Source organism: Cucumis melo, chromosome 2 (assembly GCF_025177605.1).
Source record: "Cucumis melo cultivar AY chromosome 2, USDA_Cmelo_AY_1.0, whole genome shotgun sequence".
Taxonomy (NCBI): domain Eukaryota; kingdom Viridiplantae; phylum Streptophyta; class Magnoliopsida; order Cucurbitales; family Cucurbitaceae; genus Cucumis; species Cucumis melo.
Window position 1 is genome coordinate 9016718 of NC_066858.1, and position 24999 is coordinate 9041716.

General features: G+C 33.3%; 1 protein-coding gene and 2 long non-coding RNA genes across 3 annotated transcripts; all 3 read right to left on the reverse strand.

Moving 5' to 3' along the window:
* Positions 1 to 780: 780 nt before the first annotated feature.
* Positions 781 to 1684, reverse strand: LOC127147033 (uncharacterized). Its single transcript, XR_007818277.1, has 2 exons — positions 1055 to 1684; positions 781 to 973 (listed from the first exon to the last, which is right to left on the reverse strand). It is a non-coding gene; the product is annotated as an uncharacterized LOC127147033 (long non-coding RNA).
* A 6-nt stretch (positions 1685 to 1690) lies between these two features.
* Positions 1691 to 5090, reverse strand: LOC103491933 (uncharacterized). Its single transcript, XR_007818274.1, has 5 exons — positions 4594 to 5090; positions 2566 to 3086; positions 2280 to 2428; positions 1922 to 2008; positions 1691 to 1843 (listed from the first exon to the last, which is right to left on the reverse strand). It is a non-coding gene; the product is annotated as an uncharacterized LOC103491933 (long non-coding RNA).
* A 1457-nt stretch (positions 5091 to 6547) lies between these two features.
* LOC103491932 (expansin-like A1) lies at positions 6548 to 8351 on the reverse strand. The gene is made up of 5 exons (XM_008452059.3): positions 8229 to 8351; positions 7737 to 7849; positions 7440 to 7612; positions 7038 to 7170; positions 6548 to 6902 (listed from the first exon to the last, which is right to left on the reverse strand). The coding sequence occupies exons 1-5, from the start codon at positions 8341 to 8343 to the stop codon at positions 6645 to 6647; spliced, it is 792 nt and encodes a 263-aa protein (XP_008450281.2). The 5' UTR covers positions 8344 to 8351; the 3' UTR covers positions 6548 to 6644.
* Between the last annotated feature and the right edge of the window lie 16648 nt (positions 8352 to 24999).

Consider the following 24999-nt stretch of genomic DNA (forward strand, 5'->3'; position numbering starts at 1 on the left):
AAGATAAAAGATCAACTTAAGAATATTGTATTTTTGTTGGTGGTAATTTGATTTCTTGGAAGAATAAGAAGCAAAATCTTGTGTCATGTTCAAGTACAAAATCATCATATATAGCAATGGCATAATCTGTGTGGAAATTGATAACGATATATCAACTTCCTGTTGAGTTGAGATTCAAAATCACCACACCAATAAAATGGTGGTGTGATAACCAATCAGCACTTCATATCACATCTATTTCAATGTTCCAGGAGAAGACTAAATATATCGAAGTTGATTGTCCACTACAAGAAATCTGGCCTTTAATGTCACTTGACGACCGACATCTTTGCGAGCGTTATCAAAGGTCTTTAATGTCGATTGGGCTTTAATGTCGGTTTATAACCAACATTAAAGGCATCTTTAATGTCGGTTACAAACCGACATTAAAGGCCGTCAATGTCGGTTATAAACCGACATCTTTGAAGGTGTTATTGAAGGCCTTTAATGTCAGTTGATCTTTAATGTCGGTGGATAACTAACATTAAAGATATCTTTAATGTCGTTTATGAGATATCTTTAATGACGTTTTTCCACCAACATTAAAGATGTCTTTAATTTTTTTTAACCGACATTAAAGATGTCTTTAATGTCGTTTTTAAACTGAAATTAAAGACACATTTAATGTCGTATTTACACTAGTTTTTATGATGGCAAAACCGACATTATTTGGCTTGAATTATATATAATAAAATACAATTAAATAAACAGCCAACAATTGTAAGTGAAAACTCAAAAGTATAGAGATAATATATAAGATCGTGATTAATAACCAATGTATATGTACAACAGAAGGTTCCTCCACTAAATACATATTCATATTTGTGAATGTAACAACCTCAAATTCAAGGACTAACAATTGAATACAGAACATCATTCACAAAAATGAATAAACATACAAAAGTACTCATCAAGCTGTTTCACTTCAAGAAGCCTGCAATACAAGAATGGGTCAAATAATCAGACAATAGCTTACAAAGTTCATCTTCAAAACTAGTTAACCAAGATCAATCACCTGATTCCAGTGAAGATATATTTATGTCATCATCATGACCTGATCTCGATACCCCTCCTGTCATCATCATCATCACATCAATATTTTACCTTGCAAAATATCCTAGAAACAGAGAACAAATTAGGAAACTCTCCTCCCACCCAAAGGAGTCCAAAAACTCACCAAAGAGCTCAATGAGCAAAGATACTCAACAGAATGGTCATAATAACAAAAATCTTACAGCAATGCAAAGTACTATAAACCTCTCAACAGAAAGTCATTAATTATTGTAAACCTTAGCACAAAGTGGATATGCATAATTCAGAAGTGACCTTTAAGAATGGACCAGTTAGATTAGGGTGCTGATGTCATCCAAGAATCTCAAGTTTCGATGATACTTTATGCATCTGCAATAGTTCAGTGCATTAGACTTCCAACCCATTCAGACAGAGTCAAAGACATGCAGAAAACTATACGTCCACACATATAAGTAAACGTATAAAATCTTCATTCTAAGCGACCATCAAGAATGTAAAAATGGCAAACTAAGACCACAGAGCCATCTGCATTCTTTCTGTACATACACAAGTGCTCCCTTAATTGGTAAGCACATAAAATCCTGTATATGAATTAGGTTATTAAAGGATGTCAAGGTTCCTCCAGTAGAGGTAAAATCTCATGAGCTATTCCAATATAGGAAAGGATAGCGGCAAGAAAATTTGGCACGTGCGGATTGAGATCCAAATGACGCAACTGCCTACAAATTGAATCAATCACATAATCTGCATTTTCCAAAACCAAGTTCCGAACCTGCGAAAAGATTATATTTGCAACTGATCAAAAAACAACTTGAGAACCATAGTAAAACATGTGTTTGCATTATCTCACCGTTGGGTAGCCAGATGAAGAAGAAAGAACGTGTAAGATAGCATCGGAGGTGCTTCTAACTTCCGCATTTGAGGTGCTTCTCTTTTACTTGTATTAATACAAAATCAAATCTTAATATTTTGTATGTTTATATATAAAACTTGGCTCCAAACACAAAGAAAGTGAAAAGTTTAACAAAAGTTACATTATCATCCTTTGCACAAAAAAAAATTGAGAAAGCAATAAAAAAAAGTTACATTATGTTAAAGGTTTGTAAAAAAGTTAAGAAAATTTCCTTTTATGTTAAATCGTGACGACCAAGCCAACTTGAAGTAGTGAAACTAACAAGAAATATGGGAGATGGAAGCTAAAACTATACCTTAGATTAAAGCCTAGGAAATTGGTCTGGAGCAAACCACAAGCCATTTTAGAGATCCAATACGAAACACCCGCCTCTTTTTGTCAAATGAGAAATAGTTTCTCGACACAAATACTACATTTTTCTTTATATCTTTTTCCACGACATACCTGCATTAGACGAAGGCAAAAAAGCTGAAATCATCGTTGTACTATAGCTCAACAAGAGATGTAAGTAAATAACGTAATATAGCTTAGTTATAGATCATCAAATTTATTCTTAAAGAAACGAAACTGAGAACGCATACCAAGGTCCTCCAGGAAGTCTTAGACCTTGGCGTTGGCTGTCAGGAAGAATAAGGAAATAAAACACTTGCTTAGGGAACGTATAGCCATCAGAAAATTTCAACACTAATTAGCAAGTCTTGTACTAAATCCTGTATTACTATAAATAGTTCTAAAAAGTAGTAAAGAATATTCTAAAATACAAACAGCAACGCCAACATATTAGAAATAGATAAGCATTGAACATTGAATTTTGAGAGAGCCGTTATCCTCCTGAAAAGAAAAAGACAAACAAACAAAAAATATGTATGAATCACCACATCCCAAAGTACCTTTTTTAGGAAACATATTCCTTGTGATTCCTTTATGTCTTTCTTTGGTAGGTTGAATTTTACAGCAAGCTTGCGAAATTCATCCTGCAAAACCCATTTAAGTGCATTCACACGAAAAGGCTATTACCTTCGAGCTCAAATGGCCATTTGATTACTCACAATTACGCCAGCATTCACTATATCAGCTACAATAATTTTTGAAGTGTAATATCCTGTTGCAAATTCTGAAACCATACAAGTACAACTGAGCAATTCAAAAGCTAGTAAAAGGCTGTCAAGTTCAATCAATAACAAAAACCCTGAACTTAAAACGCATGTCCCAGGATGATATCTTAGTTCTAATGAAATTTGAAATGGCCGAAGAAAAAGTGTGGAACCCCATCTTAATGTAATCCTACAGGTTCTACCGAGCAATTCAAACGACGGTCAAGTTCAATTCAACCAATAGCATAAAACTTAAGATGCCTATTTTATGCTTGAAGACCTTTATCCACTACGTATGTAGTTGAGTCTAAGGGATCGGATATGTATTACAAACAATTTTTATGCATACAAGTTTTTTGGTAATAAAACATCATGGAAATATACAACAGCAGTGTTATATAATCAACATGAGTAAAAAACTCTGTTTGCACAGTTGCATATTTCAATATGCTAAAAACCCGGTTAAAAAATTGAACATATCTTGTCAAAAGTCATCACATAATATTCAAGTTTAACATATCTTGACATTACAATCTATAGCACATCCATCTAAAATTGCATTCCATAAGTCCACAACCAAGTATCTAAAAGCCATGTCTTGAAGATGCACTTCACAAACAAGTTTGTGAGTGCCCAGGTGATCCACTATGAAACAGTCACCATTGCTTTGATCCTTTTCTTTTTTTCCTTTTCCAATTTGCTTCATTTTGGTCCTCCTTGGAAATAGTTAGCTGGTTTAATTGTTGGGCTTCATCAATTAATGTTTAATATTATCTGAATTTGTTTTGACAAAGTGATGAGATACATTGTTGGACTTTTTGTTTGTCTTTATCGAAGTTTATAAATGAGTTTGAGATGAATATGAATAGTAAGCAGTGTTTTAGTTTCATTTCCAACAATAGAGTCTTTGTAATTGCACAAGCTATACACATACTCATACATGTGGGTTCTAATGCTCATCTCACAATCTATAAGTTAACTAAGACTGAATCAAACATATACACTTTAATAGGATTAATAAAGACTAACACCTGGTGATACCGGATAGCCAACAACCAAGAGTAAACCAAATAATTTCAAAGAAGTTATAAGGTTAACGGCTTCAACAACCCCAAAAGAGGCCTTGCCATTTCCTACACATTGGCTCGAATAAAACATGGAGGGCATGTGTTCAATCAAACTCAACCTCTACATCTTTTTGAGTATCACTCCATTTGATAGAAAATATTAAATAACCAAAATCAAACAAGCTAAAATTTCAAACAATCTGATTAGTGGATTGTTATCAATGACCAATGACCCAAAGAAAAACCAATGTCATCATTCAGTCATTTCATCAAACATGTTGTGGGCATTAAAAAATAGAGTAAACAAAACAAACAATGGTTAAATGAAAAGTTTGGTCTCGATATCAAATGTTGACTGGTTGAAATCGAGAATAACGATGAGAAATGAAATTAAAATGAAAAAAAAAAAAAAAAGAGTGGGGTTGGGTAGGGAGACCGAAATACCTACCAAGGAGAAAAAAGAAGTTTCTGTAAGGGAATTGTCCATGTGCTCCCAGCATCCGTTGAAAGGCAATTAGTAAAGTAACTGACGAAAATTGTAGCAAATGCAAACTCCACTTGTAGTTGGTGGGTTTAATAAATTCAAGAGTTAAAAAGAAGCGTAGGATTTAGTAGTGATTGCGAGCGTGGGAGTGTTTGTCTTAAGAAACTAATCAAACAAAGGTTAAGGCACTAAGAGAGGTTGACGCAAATCAGAGAGGTTGAGGCAAATTGAAGAAAGAAGAGCGGCCCAAAGAAAAAAAAAAACTTACCCAACAGTGGTGGCGAGCACAACGGCGATCGAAGAAAAAAAACTAGCCCGAAGGACAATTCGACGACGAATGGGCATGAGCTTGGCACGAGGGACGACGGTGATTGTGGCACGGCAACTATTCAAAGAAGAGAAGGAGGAAGTGACGAGAGATTGAGAAGAGAAAAGAAGGAAAGAAATTGACAAAAGAAAGGAAGAATCGCGTGGGATGAGAAAGGGTAAAGTAAGATAGAGAAATAAAAAAATAAAAAAATACTTAATTTTTTACAAAATAAAAATATAAAAAACAATCATAGCTTTGATGTTGTTTTTCAAAAGGGAGATGTTTAATGTCGGTTTTAAACCGACATTAAAACTTCATCTTTAATGTCAGTTTAAAACCGACATTAAACATCCATCTTTTGGAAACCGACATTAAAACTCCGTTTTCATTTTTTCCAACCGACATTAAAGACCAGATTTCTTCTAGTGGTCATTTTGTACTTGAGAAAATTCAACAAAATTTGATATCTATAGGATATACGAAGACTGGAGAACAACTAGGAGATATCTTCACAAAAGCTTTGAATGGAACACATATAGATTATCTATGTAACAAGCTAGACATGATTAACATATGTGCTCCAACCTAAGGAGGAGTGTTATAGTTCTGTTTTTATAAATTTGTTTGTAATATTTTCCTTGTTTCAGTTTTCTACCCACTTCGGCAACAATTGTATCTTGTATGTATAATTTTTTAGTGAATGAATGTGATATTTTCATTTTCTCTCAAATCTAAGTGTTTTACATAGTTTATTCATGTTTCATCTTGAGAAGAGATTCTCAAGCTTAGGGAACTCTAAGATAGACAAGTGAAGTGACCTTTTTTCCTAAAGGGGAAAGATTTGTATTTGCAAGTGAAAGGGGAGTCTCACATTTTTAAGGGAGCTTAAGTCTTGCAGAAAGGAAATCTCTATCTTAAGGGGAACCTTAAACGTTCTTCACTAACACCACTACTTAGTGGAAGCCTAATTGATGTAAGAAGAATATGGGCTAATTGGATAATTAAATTAATATTCTAGGTTATTTCTATTTTTACCCACAACTTGTAATAGAACTTTATAAATAGGGATCTTCTTCCTCTTTTGTATGAAGCAAATTATTATTCATTCTAATAAAAGATTCACTTTCTTCGTACTTAGAGAATTACTCATTCGACTACATTACTAAGTCACCTAGAGAAGGAGTCTCAAATCTAAGATGAGTTTGAATGAACGGTTGAGTAATTAAGGTTTTTCGAAATTATTGTAACCTTGTCTTATTTTATTACAAATTAGTACTACATTACAGTTGCTTATGATTATTATCAGTGAAGTTATCTATCTTAGACACATTGTCCAAAGGCATGATATTCTTCATTGAATTGGGTTCGTTACCAATCTCTTGTGTTTGTTTATGTAATTTTATTCTTCTAGTAATTGTTCCGTGGAATATTGTAACATTGTCTACAACATTGCTAACGAGCGTTAGATGCCTCCATATAATTTTCAAGAGTTATCAACTTAAATTTCAAAAACTATTGTTTTCATGATTTTAATATTAGTATTTATTTAGTAATAGAATTCTATTGAATTCTTTGAACATTGATATACATAGATAAAAGAATAACCACAATAACCACAGCTTCAGTTCATAATTTGTCCTCGATCAAGAGGTCAAATATTATCTTTCTAATTAAAAAAAGTATCATAAATTTATCAATTTTTCCTTCACTTCCATGGCTTGTCACCACATTTGTGAGGTGGGCAATTTTCGAGAATATGATCCTTGATTTGAATTCCAGTATCATAGATTTTTCCATTTTTCCAATCAGCAGGAATTGCATACTTTGTTGAAATCCATTTGTTGTTATTATATCCAGAACCTACCATCATTTTTAACTTTAGTGCTCCTTCAACTACATTTGGTATATACCAAATTGCACCAAAGTTCCTTATCATCCCTCTCCATGATTTCTCTAACCCAACCTGTCAAATATAATAATTGATCAATTCAACGAAAACAATATAGTTAAATTAATATTGGGTTATTATTATTGTATATATGTTGTCAATTCATGTGAATTCATTACATCAACTATATATAGAGTGTTAACTAATTACCTGAGTTATATTAACTGCTAGTATGTCAGTTTGGCCACCTTGGTATAGGAATTTTATTGCCAAAACTTCTGGTTTGTGGCTCCATTCTACAATTTCCACCAATAAATTTTTGTTTTTGTATTCACATGGTATCCTGTAATATAATTTCAAGTTATGAACGCCGAAGCGGCCTTAGGAGTCATAGCGTTAGTTATATTCATTTTTTTCTATTCTCTAACTGAGGGAGTGGGGAAAATGGTGGAAGTGTGATATATGTTTATATATCATGGTCTATATCTTTATCAATATCGAAAATCATATATAATTGAAAGTTTGGAAGATGATTATCAAATGAGAGGCCTAGATGAGTGGATTTTAACTGGTTTGATAAATCAAAATAGGACAAGTATATATATGATTTACCTCTTGTATTCGACTTGGATGGTATCAATATTCAAAAGAGTCTTGCCCTTCGAAGCCATGGAAGAGAAAGCTTTTTTACTTAGAACAAAATCAGTTCCATTATTGTAATGTATGTCTGTCACAACTACTTTGCTCCCTATTCGATTGCATAATGTCTTGTTTTTACATCTTACCTACAAAACCAAATGCATTTGATTATCATTAACTATTAAAGAGAGTGAAAACAGAAACTACTCTTTAAAAAAAAAAAAAGAAAGAAAGAAAAATAAAAGATTAAAGAGTATATTAATTAATTACTTTATAGCAAGCACCACAGGAAGCTCCTTGTTTATAAAGGGAAGGGAGAACAGCTGCAAAGTATCCTTTGGAAATTTCAAACTCTAATTTTCCATATCCACATGTTGATCCATCTGTATATCATCATGAAAATTGTCTTAGAATCTACCATTTTTAATGGAATAATCCAAAAATTAAGCTTATCAAATAATCATTTGATTTTAGGAAGTTGAGCTTATATATAACATTGCTTCAATGTATAATTAAATTTCTCAATTTTGTTAACCATCCTCTGAAAATAATGTTTTCGAAAATAAAACAGAAATTAAGAAATGGAAATTAGAGGAAAAATACTAGTTTTCAAAAACCTGCATTTAAAAAAAAAATATTAAGAATTGGAGTATTTAATTTCAAATTTTGAATTTTTTAAAAAAATGAAAATTGTGAAGAATAAAAGCATATATTTCAAAAAGAAAGAAAAAAAAGGAAACTAAATGAAGATTGAATTCTCACATGAAGCAGGCACATCGTAACGATAGTGAGTAGCTTTGGATTGATGAACACAACGATCACAAGCCGTGGAATAAGAGACAAGAAGAAAGAAAAACAAAGTGAGAAACCAACCCATTCTAGGAAGAGAAAATTATTTGAATGTGATTTATATATGAAAGAGAAGGGAAGAAAATGATGCATGTTTATATATAGACAAAGTTTTCCGATTGGATAAAGCTCAATATTTTGAAAAAACATTTAATAAAGCAAGACTTCCAATAAAGCAAATTGGATTTGAATAAACAACATTTTTGTGCGCCTTTGAATTTGAATGCCTCACATCTTCAAAGATAATAGAAAATATGGGAAATATATTATACCAACTGCCCCTAGAATTGGTTGCTTTTGATTAAAAATATGCATATGATTTATTTTTATTTATTTATTTATTTATTTATTTATTTATTATTATTATTATTATTATTATTATTATTATTATTATTATTATTATTATTATTATTATTATTATTATTATTATTATTATTATTATTATTATTATTATTATTATTATTATTATTATTATTATTATTATTATTATTATTATTATTATTATTATTATTATTATTATTATTATTATTATTATTATTATTATTATTATTATTATTATTGTTATTGTTATTATTGTTATTATTATTATTATTATTATTATTATTATTATTATTATTATTATTATTATTATTATTATTATTATTATTATTATTATTATTATTATTATTATTATTATTATTATTATTATTATTATTATTATTGTTATTATTATTGTTATTATTATTGTTATTATTATTGTTATTCTTATTGTTATTCTTATTATTATTATTATTCTTATTATTATTATTATTATTATTTGAAAATAAAAATGCTAAGATTAAAAATGGTTTAAATATTTCAATTTCAAAATATATTATATTTGTCTGTTTGGATTAATTTTCCAAAAACATTTTTTTATTGCCATTTAAAAAGTCATTTTAAATTTTTTTAATTAAAGTTTTTAAGTTTTGTTTTTCTGGTCGAAGAAACAAATTTACAATTTTGTAGTTAATCGTATAATCAAGTCAATGGAACCAAGTTGATTTTAGTTTCTTTTAACTTTAGGATACTCACAACGTTTATGTTACAAAACTTTCCCAGATTAACTTTTCATTACATGTGTGTTTCATGATGTGTTATATATCAACTAAAATAACAATATAAAATTTGATAGAGCCCAATAATTTAAACATGTAGATCTATTGGTATCTAGCTAGCTATTTGACCGTAATTGATATTCGGGTTTAATTTGAGATAGATTATATGATACTTTGTATAAATATAACAAAACTAAAAAATATTTATGGCTCATAAAAAAACAAAATTTTATGAAGCCAGTAAAATAATTTTCATAATTTTATGATCTGTAATTTAATATTAGGGATGATTCGTCATTTCTCTTTCTTTTTCTTTGAGATTTATTCATCTTCTCTTCAGATTTCTTCATCTCCTCCTCCCGATTTTCTTTCTTTTATTTTTAAACGATTTATTCTTATAGAAAAGGGACAAATATTTAAGTAGTTTAAAATGGGTTTTTAAGTTGAGGGCAGAATGGTAATTAGGTCTCAATGGCATTTTTTATCCTCTTCATTTAGGTTATTAAAAAGAAAAGAAAAGACGACTTGGAAAGAAGGGGCAGCCTCGTGCAACCAGTGTAGAGAGAGAATTTGTTCTTTGCATACACACAAGGAGAAGAGAGATTGAACAAAGGGAGATTGACAGTGTTTGCATCATTCGGCGGTGAAGTCCTCGTTCGGTGTTCACGGCATTTTCAGGCAAAGAAAGGTTGTAGCGTTTTCGGCATCTTGGGTCTCCAGTTTTCAGGCAGTAACATCGTGTTCTTCCGGTGTGTTTCAACAGGTTGGGTTCAACGGCGTTCTTCTGACATTCTTGCGATGAGGTTATCTAGTTTCATCATTGGTTGTTTGATACTTGGTCTCCGGTCACAAGAGATAATTTTCGATGGGTTTTGAGTCTCGGTGTCAGAGACAACATCCTACACGTGGTTCTCTCAGTTTCTTGGTGTTTGGTTGATGGTAAAGTCGGGTACGGCGGTAATATTACAGATTGCATATTACTTTGTTGATATCTGTAATTTGTATCTTGAATTTTCTCTTAACAAAATCCCTCCAAGCTGATTTTCAAAGTGGATGTAAACTGAATTGGTCAAACCACTATATATCTTTGTGTTGTTTATTCTTTTATTGCTTACTTTGTGGTTATCTGGCTATTGCGTTCTGTTTGATTTGGCGTTGGGTTCTCTGATTTAGTACAGGAATTCGTAACAAGTGGTATCGGAGATCCATTAGATCCAAAGAAAATTTGGGTTTTGTATAGTAGTTCGCAGTTGGCATATCTTAATTAAATCATTTTTGTAAAGATGGCTTCGACGCGGTTTGAAGTGTCTAAGTTTAATGGGAATGGTGATTTCGCTCTTTGGAGGAAAAAGATTAGAGCTAGTTTGGTTCAACATAAAATAGCAAAAAACTTAGATGAAGAGAGACTTCCAAAAAATATTACAGAAAGTGAAAAAAGGGTTATGGATGAAATGGCCTATCCAACCATCCCTTTATATCTGTCAGATGAAGTGCTTAGGCTAGTGGATGAGGCTACTACTATAGGGGAGTTATGGAAAATAAAGCCTTTATTTGACAAAGTCCTTGCCAAATAAATTATATCTAAAGGAGAAATTTTTTGGATATAAGATGGACCAAAGTAAAAGCTTAGAAGAGAACCTGGATGAATTTTAGAAGATTGTAGTTGATCTCAATAACATCAGTGAGAAGATGTCGGATGAGAATCAAGCAGTGATTCTTTTAAATTCATTACCAGAAACATATTGAGAGGTTAAGCCAGCTATAAAATATGGTCGGGATTCATTGACCATGAGTATAGTGTTGGATGCCTTGAAGACTAGAAATCTCGAAATTAAGAAAGAACGCAAGCATGGAGAGTTATTCATGGCTAGAGAAAGAAGTGACAAAAAGAGCTGGAAAGATAAAAAGAAGAGTTCCAGGATGAATTCAAAGGAGGAAGCTAGAAAGTATTTCCTTTGTCACAAAGAAGGACACTTTAAGAAACATTGCCCTTTGAATAAGACCAAGGAAGCATCAAGTAGCAAGCATGCAGGCAGTAAAGCGAATTTACCGATGAACATGATTCAAGGTATGATTCTGCAGAGGTTCTGATGGTGTCTCACAGAGATATAAACGTTGCTTGGATCATGGATTCAGGGCGCACATTTCACATGACTCCTAATCGAGATTTTTTATTAACTTTCAGAAAAGTGATGAGGGAAAAGTTTTATTGGGTGATAATGGTACCTGTGATGTAAAGGGAACTGGTTTAGTTCAAATTGAATCACATTACAAGATGATCAGAATGCTTACTAATGTGAGTTATGTTCCAAAATGTAATCTAATATCTATTGGTAAATTAGATAGATCAGGTTATACCATAAAATTTGAGAATGGAATTATGAAAGTTACCAAGGGTTCTTTGGTTAAACTGAGGGGAACATTGAGGAATAGTCTGTATGTGTTAGAAGGTACTGCAGTTTTAGGTCATGCTACTAAGGCATTAGAGCAACAGAAACAACAGACAATTAATCATGTTGTGACAGAGGTCAGAATTGATGCATGCAAAGGTCTAGATGTATCTAGTGATCAGTCACCACTAGCTTCACAAACAGAGGCTACAAAGCAGTCTGAATTTGATGGTGTACAGTCTCAACAAGGGTGAACTTTGATTGATGAGGGAGTTTGGAATGACAGTATTGCATCTGATTTGAAGAAACAACGGAAGGATGCTATGGAAGTAGACTTGTTTATTTTTCGAAAGAATCAGACATGGTCATTGGTTACAAAGTCTTCTATTCAGAAACTTATTCAAACAAAGTGGTTCAAGTCAGGAGGTGGCAGTAAGCCTAGGTATAAGGCTAATTTAATTGGTAACCAAGGTTCTTCCAGCTCATAGGTTTAAATACCAATCATATGAGTTGAAGGTTAATTCTAGATGATAGGGTGATTGGGAGAATCAGTTTGGTGACTTAAATAATTTGTCATAAGGGACAAATATTTAAGTAGTTTGAAATGGGTTTTTAAGTTGAGGGTATAATGGTAATTATTTCTCAATGGCATTTTTACAAATATTCTTATCTTCTTCATTTAGGTCAATAAAAATAAAATAAAAGAAGATTTGGAAAAGAAGGGTAGCCGCACGCAACCAGTGTAGAGAGAGAATTTTTTATTTGCATACACAAAAGGAGAAGAGAGATTGAACAAAGGAAGATTGACGTCGTCCGCAATGTTTGGTAGTGAAGTTCCTGTCCGGCGTTCATGGCATTTTCGAGCGAAAAAAGGTTGTAGCATTTTCGGTGTCCTTGGTCTCCAGTTTTCAGGCAATAACATCGTGTTCTTCCAACGTGTTTCGACGGGTTGGTTTCAGCGGCGTTCTTCTAGCATTCTCGCGGTGAAGTTTGACGGCGACACTTGTCGTTTTTCCGACAAGTTTGGTGGCGAAGGGGTTCTGCGTGGGTTATTTAGTTTCATCATTGGTTGTTTGATACATGGTCTCCTGTGAAAAGAGAAAGATTTCGGTGGGTTTTGAGTCTCGATATCAGAGGCAACATCTGGTACGTGGTTCTCTTAGTTTCTTGGTGTTTGGTCAACTGTAAAGTCGGGTATGGCGGTAATATTACAAATTGCATATTACTTTGTTGATATCTGTAATTTGTATCTTGAAGTTACTCTTAATAAAATCTTTCCAAGCTGGTTCTCAAAGTAGATGTAAACCAAATTGCTCGAACCACTATATATCATTGTGTCATTTATTCTTTTAATCCTTACTTTGTGGTTATATGGCTATTGCATTTTGGTTAGTTTGGCGTTGTGTTCTCTGATTTAGTGTAGGAATTCATAACAATTCTTCTGTTTAAATTTTCTATGTCATCTTCACCATTTTCAACAAGATTTTATGAAGCTACTTCATCTTCTTCATATCGAGAATATTAAGATCGTTTAAACATCATTTTGACATTATCTAAATAATCGTTTACCATTGTCAGCACGATCATTTATCATGGTTAACATGATCATTTAAATTTGAAGTTTTTTTTCCCACCATCATTAAAACGAACTACACGATCGTGTTGGCATGATTTAAACGATCGCTTATCATAATTAACAAAATTGTTTAGCATGGTCAACAGAATGTTTAGTATTCTCAACACGATTGCTTGATTTGAAGTTTTTAACATCCATTTACATTGGGTTATATAATCGCTTACCATAATCAACACGATTGTTTGTCATGGTCAACACAATCGTTTAAACTTGAAATCTTTTTTTCCATAATTAAAAAGAACTACACGATCATGTATCATAACCTAAATGATAGTAGATCATTCATTTATACTGTAGTATACGATTAATCGCGTGTTAACTGAAACATTTTTTATATTTCTTATTATGGGCCTATGAACTTTTTCCGTTTTCATAATTGTTTTATACAGTGTAAATATTTTACTGGTTTGTTTTTTTTTTTTTTTTAAATCTATATATCATATGATAATAGTTGAATGCTTAAATATAGAAATATTGATTGGAAAAATATACCTACTTCTCTCCCATGATTTGAAGTAATATTAGTCAATATAGTCATGGTTTAAGTAGTTAATATATTGTAGTGTCCCTTAAAAAATCATTACAGCCTTCCAATTTTCAACATGCTATGGTAAAAAAATTTATACGTTCAGGTAAAACTTGTATGAATTTGTATTTAGTTTCACCTAAAAATCTTACGCCTCTTACATACATAATCTAAATACTTAATTTCAAATACACCTAGTTGATGTGAAACTATGGTACGTATGTCAACATCTTGACTAATGTTCAAATATTATGTCTATAAATAAATAAATAATTAAATATTATGTCAATGTTTGAAAGATATAGATATGATATTTGTCTGTAACATATATATATATATATATATATATATATATATATATATATATATATATATATATATATATGGTGATAATAATGAATTTTAATTAAGAAATTTATGTAGTTTGTGTAATACTATATGAATAGACTCTCGTTTTCTCTTTTTCATGCCCAAGGTATAGAAGGAAAAAAAAACCATGAACTAGAATATTATCAAACATTGATCGGTGAGATTTTTAAAATTCAGAACATGGACCTTGCTTTGGAAGAATACCTAGCTAGCTTGATAAAGCTTCCAAATTATTTTATAATTTTGACAATTTCAAAGGCACTTTTTTAAAATAAAATGAATATATACACCAACTAATTTTATGGTAGGTTAGCTGATAATATATATATATATATATATATATATATATATGAATATTTTATGCAAACAAGACAATTGTGTGTTCCACAAAGAATAGGGTAGCTGATAACAATTTTTGGAGTGATCTCCTCAGATTTGGTTTTGAGTAGAGTTGTTCATCTTGTTTGCAGGGACAAGGTGATGTCATCCTCTCCAAATTATGGGCTAGGAATTTCTCATTTAGGCAGGAATCAAAGAACTGGGCAAGGAAAAGATCTTGTAACTAAACAAGGACAGAAACGAGGATCGTAAATCTTAAATAAACCCTAAGGGTGTTTGGGGTAAGGATTGAGTTTTTATGGTCTTAGGTTATTATAGTTTAATTAGAATAGTTTGTGTATGGAGTATAGAATATTTTAGTTTGAATTATGATCGTATGTATTTGGTGTATAGACTATTTTAGTTTGATAAGAAAATAGTAAACATTGTAATAAAAAATGTAAAATTTATGAATGTCAAATAGTAAAAATTGTAGCAAATTGAAAATTTTAGCCAAATTCTAAAAACAAAAACTACTTTCTAAAAAAGAAAATTATTTTAAATGACAAAACCTTTGAAAATGTTTATAAATATAGCAAAATTTTGCAATCTATCTGTGATATTTTGCTTGGTCTATTGCAATTCATTGTAGATAAACTGTGATATTTTGCTATTTTTTGTAAATATTTTGTCTCTTTTGCTATATTTGAAATACTCCTTTCTTAAAAAAAAAAAAAGGATACTATGGGTCAGTTGGGTGCACCCGGGCATCTCCACTAGGTGGACACCCCCTTAGCACCCTCATCACTCCCGCTGCATTAATAAATATAAGAATTCAGTACAAGAAGCAGGATTAGGAAACAAGCAACAAAGTACAGGGGCTAGAGATACGTCCAATTAAACAAAAGCAGATACATTTATCGCAATTAATCCTGGATTATAATTTTAGAAAAGTTTTGATCTACTGCTCCAAAAACCAGTTAACGCAAGGATATCTTCCCAAAGTTCTGCTGCGTCCTTCTTAGCCTGACTGAATATCCTGCTGTTTCTTTCTAGCCATATTTTCCACAATATTACAGCAAGAGTATTAAACGTAATGGATCCTTTTTGGCTTTTGATATTTATACCACATATATCCTTGCAAAGAGATGTCACATCAGTAAGAGGATTATTCCAATTCATAATAGATTTGGCCTTAATCCAAAGTTGCTTCGAATAGGAGCAGTTGATGAAAAGATGGTTAAGATCTTTCTGTTGTTTGTTGCATAGATAGCACTAATTTGGATTCAGATACCAGTTTAGGAGGCGTTTTTGCAGTTGATCAGTCGTATTAATACAACCCTGTATAAGCGTCCACAAGAAAAATTTGCATTTTTTTAGAATCTCAACCTTTCAAAGAGTTCTGTATAAATTTGGCTGGAAATTTGCAGAATAAGGATCGATTTCAGCAGTTTCTTTTTTTACCGATGTCGTGTCAAATGTCCCTTTTGTATTTAACTTTCAAACAGGTCGAGAGGCTCCTCTTTCTGGCAGAGGCACTGTAAGCCCAGATTTAATATCATCCCATAACTGATTTTCATGTTCACGAAGGGGACGATTGTTTGAATATCCTAGTCATTAGTTACTGAGTTCCAAACATCTTTCACATTGCCATTTTTAATCTTGGATAAAGCATATAGTCGGGGAGCATAAAAGGCCAGCAGGGCTTTGGTATTCCACTTATCGTGCCAAAAAGAGATTGATACCCATCGTTCACCTACCATCCGATGTGATTATTGAACCAGTTAGCACAATTTGCTATAGCTTTCCAAGGAGCCTTGTTACTGCCAAACTTTCCCTTAATTGGGATTTTGCCCACAAATTCTTGATTATATTGGGCAATGATCAACCTTTTCCAGAGGGGGTCTTTCTCATACAAGAATTTCCAAAGCCATTTACATAAGAGTGCGGAATTTGTGTTGGTGACTGTATTTATACCCAGACCCCCCATATCCTTCGGCTTCGTGATTTTAGACCATCTGATTAGGCTGATAATGTGGCTATTTGATGCTCCATTCCATAAAAAATCTCTCCAAGCCGACTCTATTTTTTTCTATGCCTTTGGGAGATTTGAACACTGACAGTTGATACGTAGGGAGACTTTCTAAGGTGGAATTTATCAATGTGATTCTACCCCCCTTAGAAAGATGAGAATATTTCCAACTGCTTAACTTTTTATGTATCTTCTGTAGAATGTTATCCCAAAATTTAAGAGAATATGGTTTTCCTCCCAATGGCATGCCGAGGTAATTAATCGGCAAGTATTCCTTCTTAAGCCCCCAACTCTCAACAACCGAATTCGCTTTACTGGAGTTCACATTTATTGGAGAAATTGTGGATTTGTTCATATTAATGTTCAGTCCCGAAGCCGATTCAAAGAGATATAGAGCAATTTGTAGATTTGTGATGTATTCTTCATTATCTTCAACAAAAATGAGTATGTCATTAGCAAATAGAATGTGTGTAAGGTTGAGTTTAGGGCCCATATTGACACCTCTTATTTTCCCTTTTTTCTCCAAATCAGTGATTAGTCTGCTGAGGTAATCCATTGTCAAAACAAAAATAAAGGGAGATAAAGGATCTCCCTGTCAAATTCTCCTGGATGGCTGGATTCTACCTCGAGGTTTGCCATTGATAAGAACAGAGTATTGTACACTTGAAATACAATTTGCAATCATTTTCCTCCAATCTGAGGAGTAATTCTTTTTCATCAGAATATAATCAATGAAGCGCCAGCTGATTTTATCAAAAGCTTTTTCAATGTCCAGCTTGATAACAAAACCTTTGGTTTTTTTGGCTCTCTAGAAATCTTTTGCTTCATTTGCAATCAGTATGGCCTCGGTGATTTTTTCTGCCTTTAACAAAAGCCATTTGGAATTCAGAAATAGTGTTCGGCAGAATGGGCTTCAATCTTTCAGCCATGACCTTGCCAATCAATTTATAAACAGTTGTAGTGAGGCTGATAGGACGGTAGTCTGTGGGTGATTCGCACTTTTCTTTCTTCGTGATGAGGACTATATGTGTGTTGTTGACCGCTTTATTGATAACTTTGCTTGAATGGAACCTTGAATATGTCCATGATGTTTTTTTCATGAATTTCCAGGACTTTTTCAGGAATTCCATAGTGAAGCCATCCGGGCCCGATGCTTTATTATTTTCAAAGGACTTCAGGGACTTCCAAATTTCCAATTCATCGAAAGGAATTCCAAGCTGATGGCTGTTGTGGTCATTAATTGGAGTCCAATCAAGGTTGTCTATGAAGAATTGATTTTTTCTATCGGCAGAATATATATTTTTGAAATAAAGTACGAAAGCCTCTTCTATATCACCATCTTTAGTACTATTTTGCCCCTGAGAGTTGATGACATTTGATATAATGCTTCTCATTTGTCTGGCTGAACAAATTTTATGGAAAAAAGAGGAGTTTTCGTTCCCCTCAAGATTCCACATTCTTTTACACTTTTGAGCCCACATTTGAGTTTCTTTGAAGGTATCTTGACAAACTTCTGTTTTTAGGGCCGTTCTTTTATTGCTAAGTATTTCTGTTATTTTTCCTTCGGCCTCTAATTTGTCAATCATATCAATCTCCTTTATCCTTTCACTTTTGTTCATCTCGGTCTGTCCCTTTTTATTCTTGCTTCATTATTTAATTTTGGTGGCTAGTTGCTTGAGTCTTCGCATAAAGGAGTATCCAGCAAATCCAGGTTGATATGTATTGGTCCACCATAATTCCAAATTTTTCTAAAACTCCCTCTCATTAAGAAGAGCATTAGTGAACCTGAAGGGGAAGGGCCCCATTTAAGGGAAGAGCATTCAAGAATGATTGAAAAATGATCTGAGGTGATTCTGGAGAGAGTTTTAGTGTAATGGCAAGAGAAGGATCTTTCCCATTCGGGAGAGTATAGAAATCTGTTTAGTCTGGACAGGGCGGCCTGGGCTCTTAAATTGGACCAAGTGAATTTTGCATTGGTAAGGGGAGGGTCTATTAAATTGCAACTGTTTATGAACATGTTAAATTTTCTCATGCTGAAAGAAGCCGGGTTTTTGGCAGAAGTTTCTCCGTTCCATCTTACAACATTAAAATCTCCCCCAAGAATCCAGCTGGAAAGGCAAATGGCTTTGAGATTTTCAAGTTCCTCCCAGAATATCGAACGATTTTTCCTTTTAGCAAGCCCATATATGGCCAACAACCACCACCTGGTTCCATCTTGGTAACAAATTTTGATTGAAACAGAGAATTTGCCACTGATGGTGTTATGTATGGAATGTCTAAGGTCATCCCACATAATAATAATGCCACCACATCTACCATTTGATTTTAGAAAAATCCATTTTATGCTTATGGAGCTCCAAAGAGACTTAATAATTTTTTTTGTAACATTGGATAGTTTGGTTTCAGTCAATATTACAAAGTCGGGACAGTGGGCATAAATAACTAATTTTATTTGAGCTCTTTTATGGGCTGAGCTAAGCCCTCTAACATTCCAGGAGATCATCTTCAAGGGGAAACAATTTGTCCCATGGTGGATTGTTCCTCATCAGCTATTGCATCTTCGTTCTCCCTTTCAAAGGTTATATTTGGAGGAACAAATTTTATAGGTTCTACAACATTCACACAAGAGGGAGAAAATTCAGAATTAAATTCAGAAGCAGCCTAAGATTATTTTCATTGAGCCACTTGGTCAGTTTCTTCCTGAAGGTCTCTTCCTCTATACTCTTCTCATCTTGTTCCTCTTTGCTTTGTTTACTCCAATCTTGGTCACTCATGACCATGTTCCCCAGACTGTCCTTCACAATTTCAGATTCGGTAGGAGACGTAGGTGATGGAGTGTACATTGAATCATCAGAACTGGAGAAGTTTGTTTCAGAAAGAGGGGATATATAGTCAAAGTCAACGACCAATTCCATTTCTTTTAGCTTTTCTTTTCCCTTCAGTTTCTGTTTTTCTTTTTCATCAGTTTCTTTATCTGTTTTTTGGCTCTTTACCCAGAAAACTTTCTTTTCTTTGCAAGTATCAATCCGCTTTGCTCTTGCTTCAATGCATTTATTGGCGTATCCGTTTGGGCTACCGATCTTTAGTGCTTTTGTTGGGGCATTTTGTGTAAAATAATGGAAAGTTTCATTTTTTGGGGAATTAAATGAAACTTTTCTTTTGGTATTAATAGGGAAGAGCTTTAGGGGGACTCATCATGGCATATCTGTTTTCCTTTTTTCTTTTCAATCAATTCAGCTGTCGAGCCTGTCTTTGTACTTTCTATCTTGTTACTGTTGTCGCTGTCACCATCGTAATTCAAATTCAAAAAATTTCCAGTGGTATTGAATTTTTTATTCCTCTTTGTGGGCCTGATATTCCAACGAGTATGCGATATGGCTTTCTTGTTCTTTGATGTTTCCGGTGAGGCTGCTCAGTTGGTAATAGCATAGTTCTTTTCAAATGAGTACTGTTCTGCATTGAGGTTGAACTCATTGAAGTTTTCGGCAGCTTTTCTTGTAAAAGTTCCATGAATTCTGAGATTTCTTTCTCTCAGCCATCTTCCTTCTGGGTGACCGTGTGAACAATATACTCATTTCCTTCTTCATCATGGATTTTAATAAAGGCAGGAATGAATCTCGTGTAGTTGTCTCTCACCTTAATGAGAGCTTCTGTCAATTCCTTTTTGTCGGCAGTTTCCGAAGCCACCTCAATAAAACCACCGCAGGCTTCCCCAATCTGAGAAAAAACTATCATATTCCAAAGATGTAACGGAATACCTCTTACTCTTATCCATCCACCGTAGCTAGGAATAAGTTTTGGATCAGCGTGTAAAACTTTCGACCACATTTCAAATTTATCATAATAAGGGCCGACTATATTCCACCCTTTGTTTTTGCAGAGCATTTTTGCTAAGTTGTGGTCTTTAATAAAGAAGAGGGCTTTTTCAGCATGAAAGGGCCTGTAGAGAAAAGTTAAATCCATTTGATCTGTTTGTTCTCTGAGCTTTTCTGCAATTTTATCCCAGTCGTCGTGAAAGTAACACCTCGACAAGACAACCACTTTTAGCCAGTGAAATATCCCTTTTAAAAAATGATCTTTTCAAAAATATAACAAAACGGAAAATATTTAAACTGTATAGAACAGTTTCGAAAACGGAAAAAAATTCGTAGGCCCACAATGGAAAATATCAACAACGCTATCAACAATGCGCGTAATATATTTGGTACACGATCATTTAGATTTGCAAGATTCTTTGTACACAATCGTTTAATTTGGTTACACAATCAACGATTTCGTAAACGATCATGTAGATTTGGCTATTTTCTTTCAAGATTCTTTGGTACACGATCGTTTAGATTTGATTACCCAAATCTAAACGATTTTTTTAAAATTCTTTATTATACGATCGTTTAGATTTGACAATTCTTGATACATGACCGTTTAGATTTGGCTACCCAAATTATCTAAACGATGTTTTTTCAAGATCTTTTATATTTAGTACAGATCTTGTACAACCAAATAACAATTTGAAAAAGAATTTAAAAATAGATTTTTTAGATATGGTACATGATTTTGAACAAAATAATAGTTTGAAAAAAAAAAGAAAATAGGAAGAAAAGAATGACGATGGAAAGAAAAAAATCACAGAAGAGAAAGAGAAAAAATACGATGAAAAGGAAGGGCAAACCTTTAATGTTTAAAAATGACCACCTTCATGGGCTTTTTCATTTTGTTACATGGGTCATAAGTACTTTGCCTATTTGTAATGTAAAAGACTCAACCTCTCATACTAAGTTGAGGACTTTACTTTAAAAGAAAAGAATTAAAATTTATTTAAAATAAATAGAAAATAAAACAAAACTGCGAATTGTCGTTAAAATCATAAATAGAATGTACGAAAATAAATTAAAAAAAAATCCTATCTCGGACCCTACTAGTTTTAAAGGGAAAGAAAAACAAAGAAATAAATAAAATAGAATGAAATGAAAGGAAATATCAACTCTGAAATCTGACACATGACGTAAGCGGAAGCAAACGTATCCATATGGCTTGCCACGGCCACTTCTAGTCATTCACACTAGCTTTCCTTTGCTCTTACCTCTACCTCTGCCTGAAAAATAGAAATGGAAAGAGTGAGTATAAAAATACTCAGTAAGGGACCCACTACTAGTTCCGCTAGGTGCCTGTTAACTTCCTATTAGAGTCCTGAAGAGTGGTACCCCTAAACTGGCACATTCCCGAACACGTGCAATCTGTGATCCCATAGGAACAAGCCGGTCTCTGGTGAACCCAAGGGCACACCTAAGACAATCGGGCTGTGAGTGATCCCATCGAATCACTCAAATCATGTCTATGTCAATATCAATGTCAAACTGGTGGTCCCGTCAGACTACGCAGTCATAAGTGTGAGCAATCCCGTCGGATCTCTCAAATCATGTCTGTGTGTCAATGTCAGACTGGTGATCTCGTCGGACTACACAGTCATCAAAAAGAGTGATGATACCAAAGGACACTCATGTGGGTACGAATCTAATAGGTAAAGCTAATATATACCCTACCATAGCATGCACATAACACATCATCAAATCACATCATACTATATCAGGCCATAACATGTCATACCATACATATCTTATCATATCATGTCATATCATCCTCAATCACAATACTGTATCATTAAAACGAAGGTGATAATATCAATGCATTATCAGCTCTAACACATAGTCATCCCACAGTCAAAATTACAATATCAGTTTCTATCTATAACCTTAAGTTATGTAGCTAGCCATCATCAGTACATAACCATTCATACATGCGGTCTCTTTAAATTAAACCTGAGGGTCTAGTAGTAGAATCTATTACCTGGAGATTAGCTTAGTCGAAATCTAACAGCAAAATATCACGTTTTCCAAGCAACAAAGTCCTAATAATTAGAAAAACACCAAATTTGAATAACTTAACCATCAAACGACCAAGGTCCCAAGAATTCAGTTGAAATAGCTACCCAAGGTCGAGGTCCCAACAAATTTGCCTTAACTAGAGAAATTCCACACTCCAAACTCCAATTGGTCCAACTGGTCCTTTAAGAAAAATAATTTAATTTAATCCAAATTAAATTATTTAAGATCCAAAAATTTTAATCTTAGTTGGGTATGCCAAGACCCAACCAAAACTTACCAACAAGCGAAAAAGACCAAAAATAGGCTTGGCGGCTCAAGAATGGTTGGCAGCTCGGCTGGGAGCAGATAAAATGGCTCAAGCAAGCGGGAGGGAGCGTCTCGACTGATGGAGATGGGCGCAACTCAGCTCGGAGCTTGCGGGTCGGGTACAGCTCGCGCGAGGGCTTGCGCACGCGGGTGGCTTGGGGCCGAATGGACGGCACGGGTCGACAGATCGGGTCGGGTACGCGTGTGGCTCGGGCTGCGGTGATCTCTGACGATCAACGACAGACGAGGCGGTGGTGCTTTGAGACGGCGAAGTGCGAGCAGCGAATACCTGGCAGACAATGCAACGGAGGCGGCTGGCGCGATTGGGCTTCGACCACGACGCACGAACGGCAGACGACTTGCGGTAGCTGACGGATTGCGAACGGTGGCCGATTGGCTTCGACGACGATGCACGAATGCTAAGGCGATCCGCGATGGCTGACGGAGACAGTGCGGCGCTTTGAGTCGGTCGGGTTGCGGCGGCGGTTGAGAAGAGGAAATTAGGGTTTGATTCTTTTTTTTTTTTTTTTTTTTTTTTTTTTTTTTTGCTCAATGAAGAAGATGGTTAATGTTCCCAAGGCCTATTAAATAATAAAAAAAAAACTATTATTATTTTCCATTTTTCCTATTTCTTATTTTATTTCAAAACAATCAAATCTTCTCTCTCTTCATTTAAAACCCACCAAATCTTCTTTTTATCTTCTTTTTATCTTTTTTTTTTCAAAATGGAATAAACAAATCTTAAATAATTATATTACCCATAATATAATTATCTCATCTTTCTCTTAGCAATTAATTATACAATCAAAGTAATTAAGCTTCACTAATTAACCAACCAAAACAAACATAAATTCCAACTTAACAACAATAAATATTTTTCAAATATCCAAAAGAATCAAATCTCCATAAAATAAAATACTTCAACATTTAAATAACACCCAAAATTTCAAAATTACACTGAAGATAATAAAATTAAAATTTCTCAAATTTTGGGGCGTAACATTAATATTTATAAAAATTTCCATTTTAAAAAATTACTTTTTATAATTTTAAAATTTTGGCATAGTTTTTAAAACCATTGGCAGAACATATATAACAAAGAAAGAAAGTTTGGGGTAAAAATAGTGTCCATAAGTTTCATTTTCAAAGACAAAGTCTCAAAAACCAAAATGTTATAAAACGAGCCTAAATAAATACGCTTTTAAAATAAATTAATTTACGTAAATGTAACATAACTCAAAAAATATTTACAACCCGTGTAACAAAAAACAAAAGCAAGATATATTTCATAATTCCAAGTTTTTCCTTGTGTCACTTCTCTTTCTTCTTCCTTCTTTGTAATTTCTTCTCTTCTAGATTTCTTTATCTTCTCTTCTATATTTTTTTTCTTTTATTTTTAATTTATTCTCTTTCTTCTTTTTCTTCTTCTTTCTTCTTCTTTTTTGAAGCTACTTCATCTTTCTCATATTCGAAAATATCAAAATCGTTTTTAATATCATTTGACATGATCTAAATGATCGTTTACCATAGTCAAGCAATCGTTTAAATTTGAAGCTCTTTTCCCATCGTTTAAAAAAAGCTTCACGATCATGTTAATATGATCTAAATGATCGCTTACCATAACCAACACGATCTTTTAGCATGGTAACACACAATCATTTAGATTTGAAGCCTTTTTTTATCGTTTAAAAAAAACTACACGATCGTGTGAATATGATTTAAACGATTGCTTACCATAGTTCAACACGGTCATTTAAATTTGAAACTCTTTTCTCCATCGTTTAAATGAACTAGACAATCATGTGGATATGATCTAAATGATCGTTTACCATTGTCAGCACGATCGTTTAGCATGGTCAACACGATTGTTTAAATTTGAACTTTTTCTCATCGTTAAAAAGAACTACACGATCATGTATCATAACCTGAATAATCGTAGAACATTCATTTATACTGTAGTACACGACCGTTTAGAAGATGAACTAAACAATCTTAGACCATTAGTTTAGATTGTAGGACACAATCGTTTAGAAGATTACTTATGCGCGCTTGTGGTCAATTAATCGCATGTTGGCTTAGGTATTTTGAATATTTTTCCTTTATGGGCCTACAGGTTTTTACCTTTATCGAAATTGTTCTGTAAAGTGTA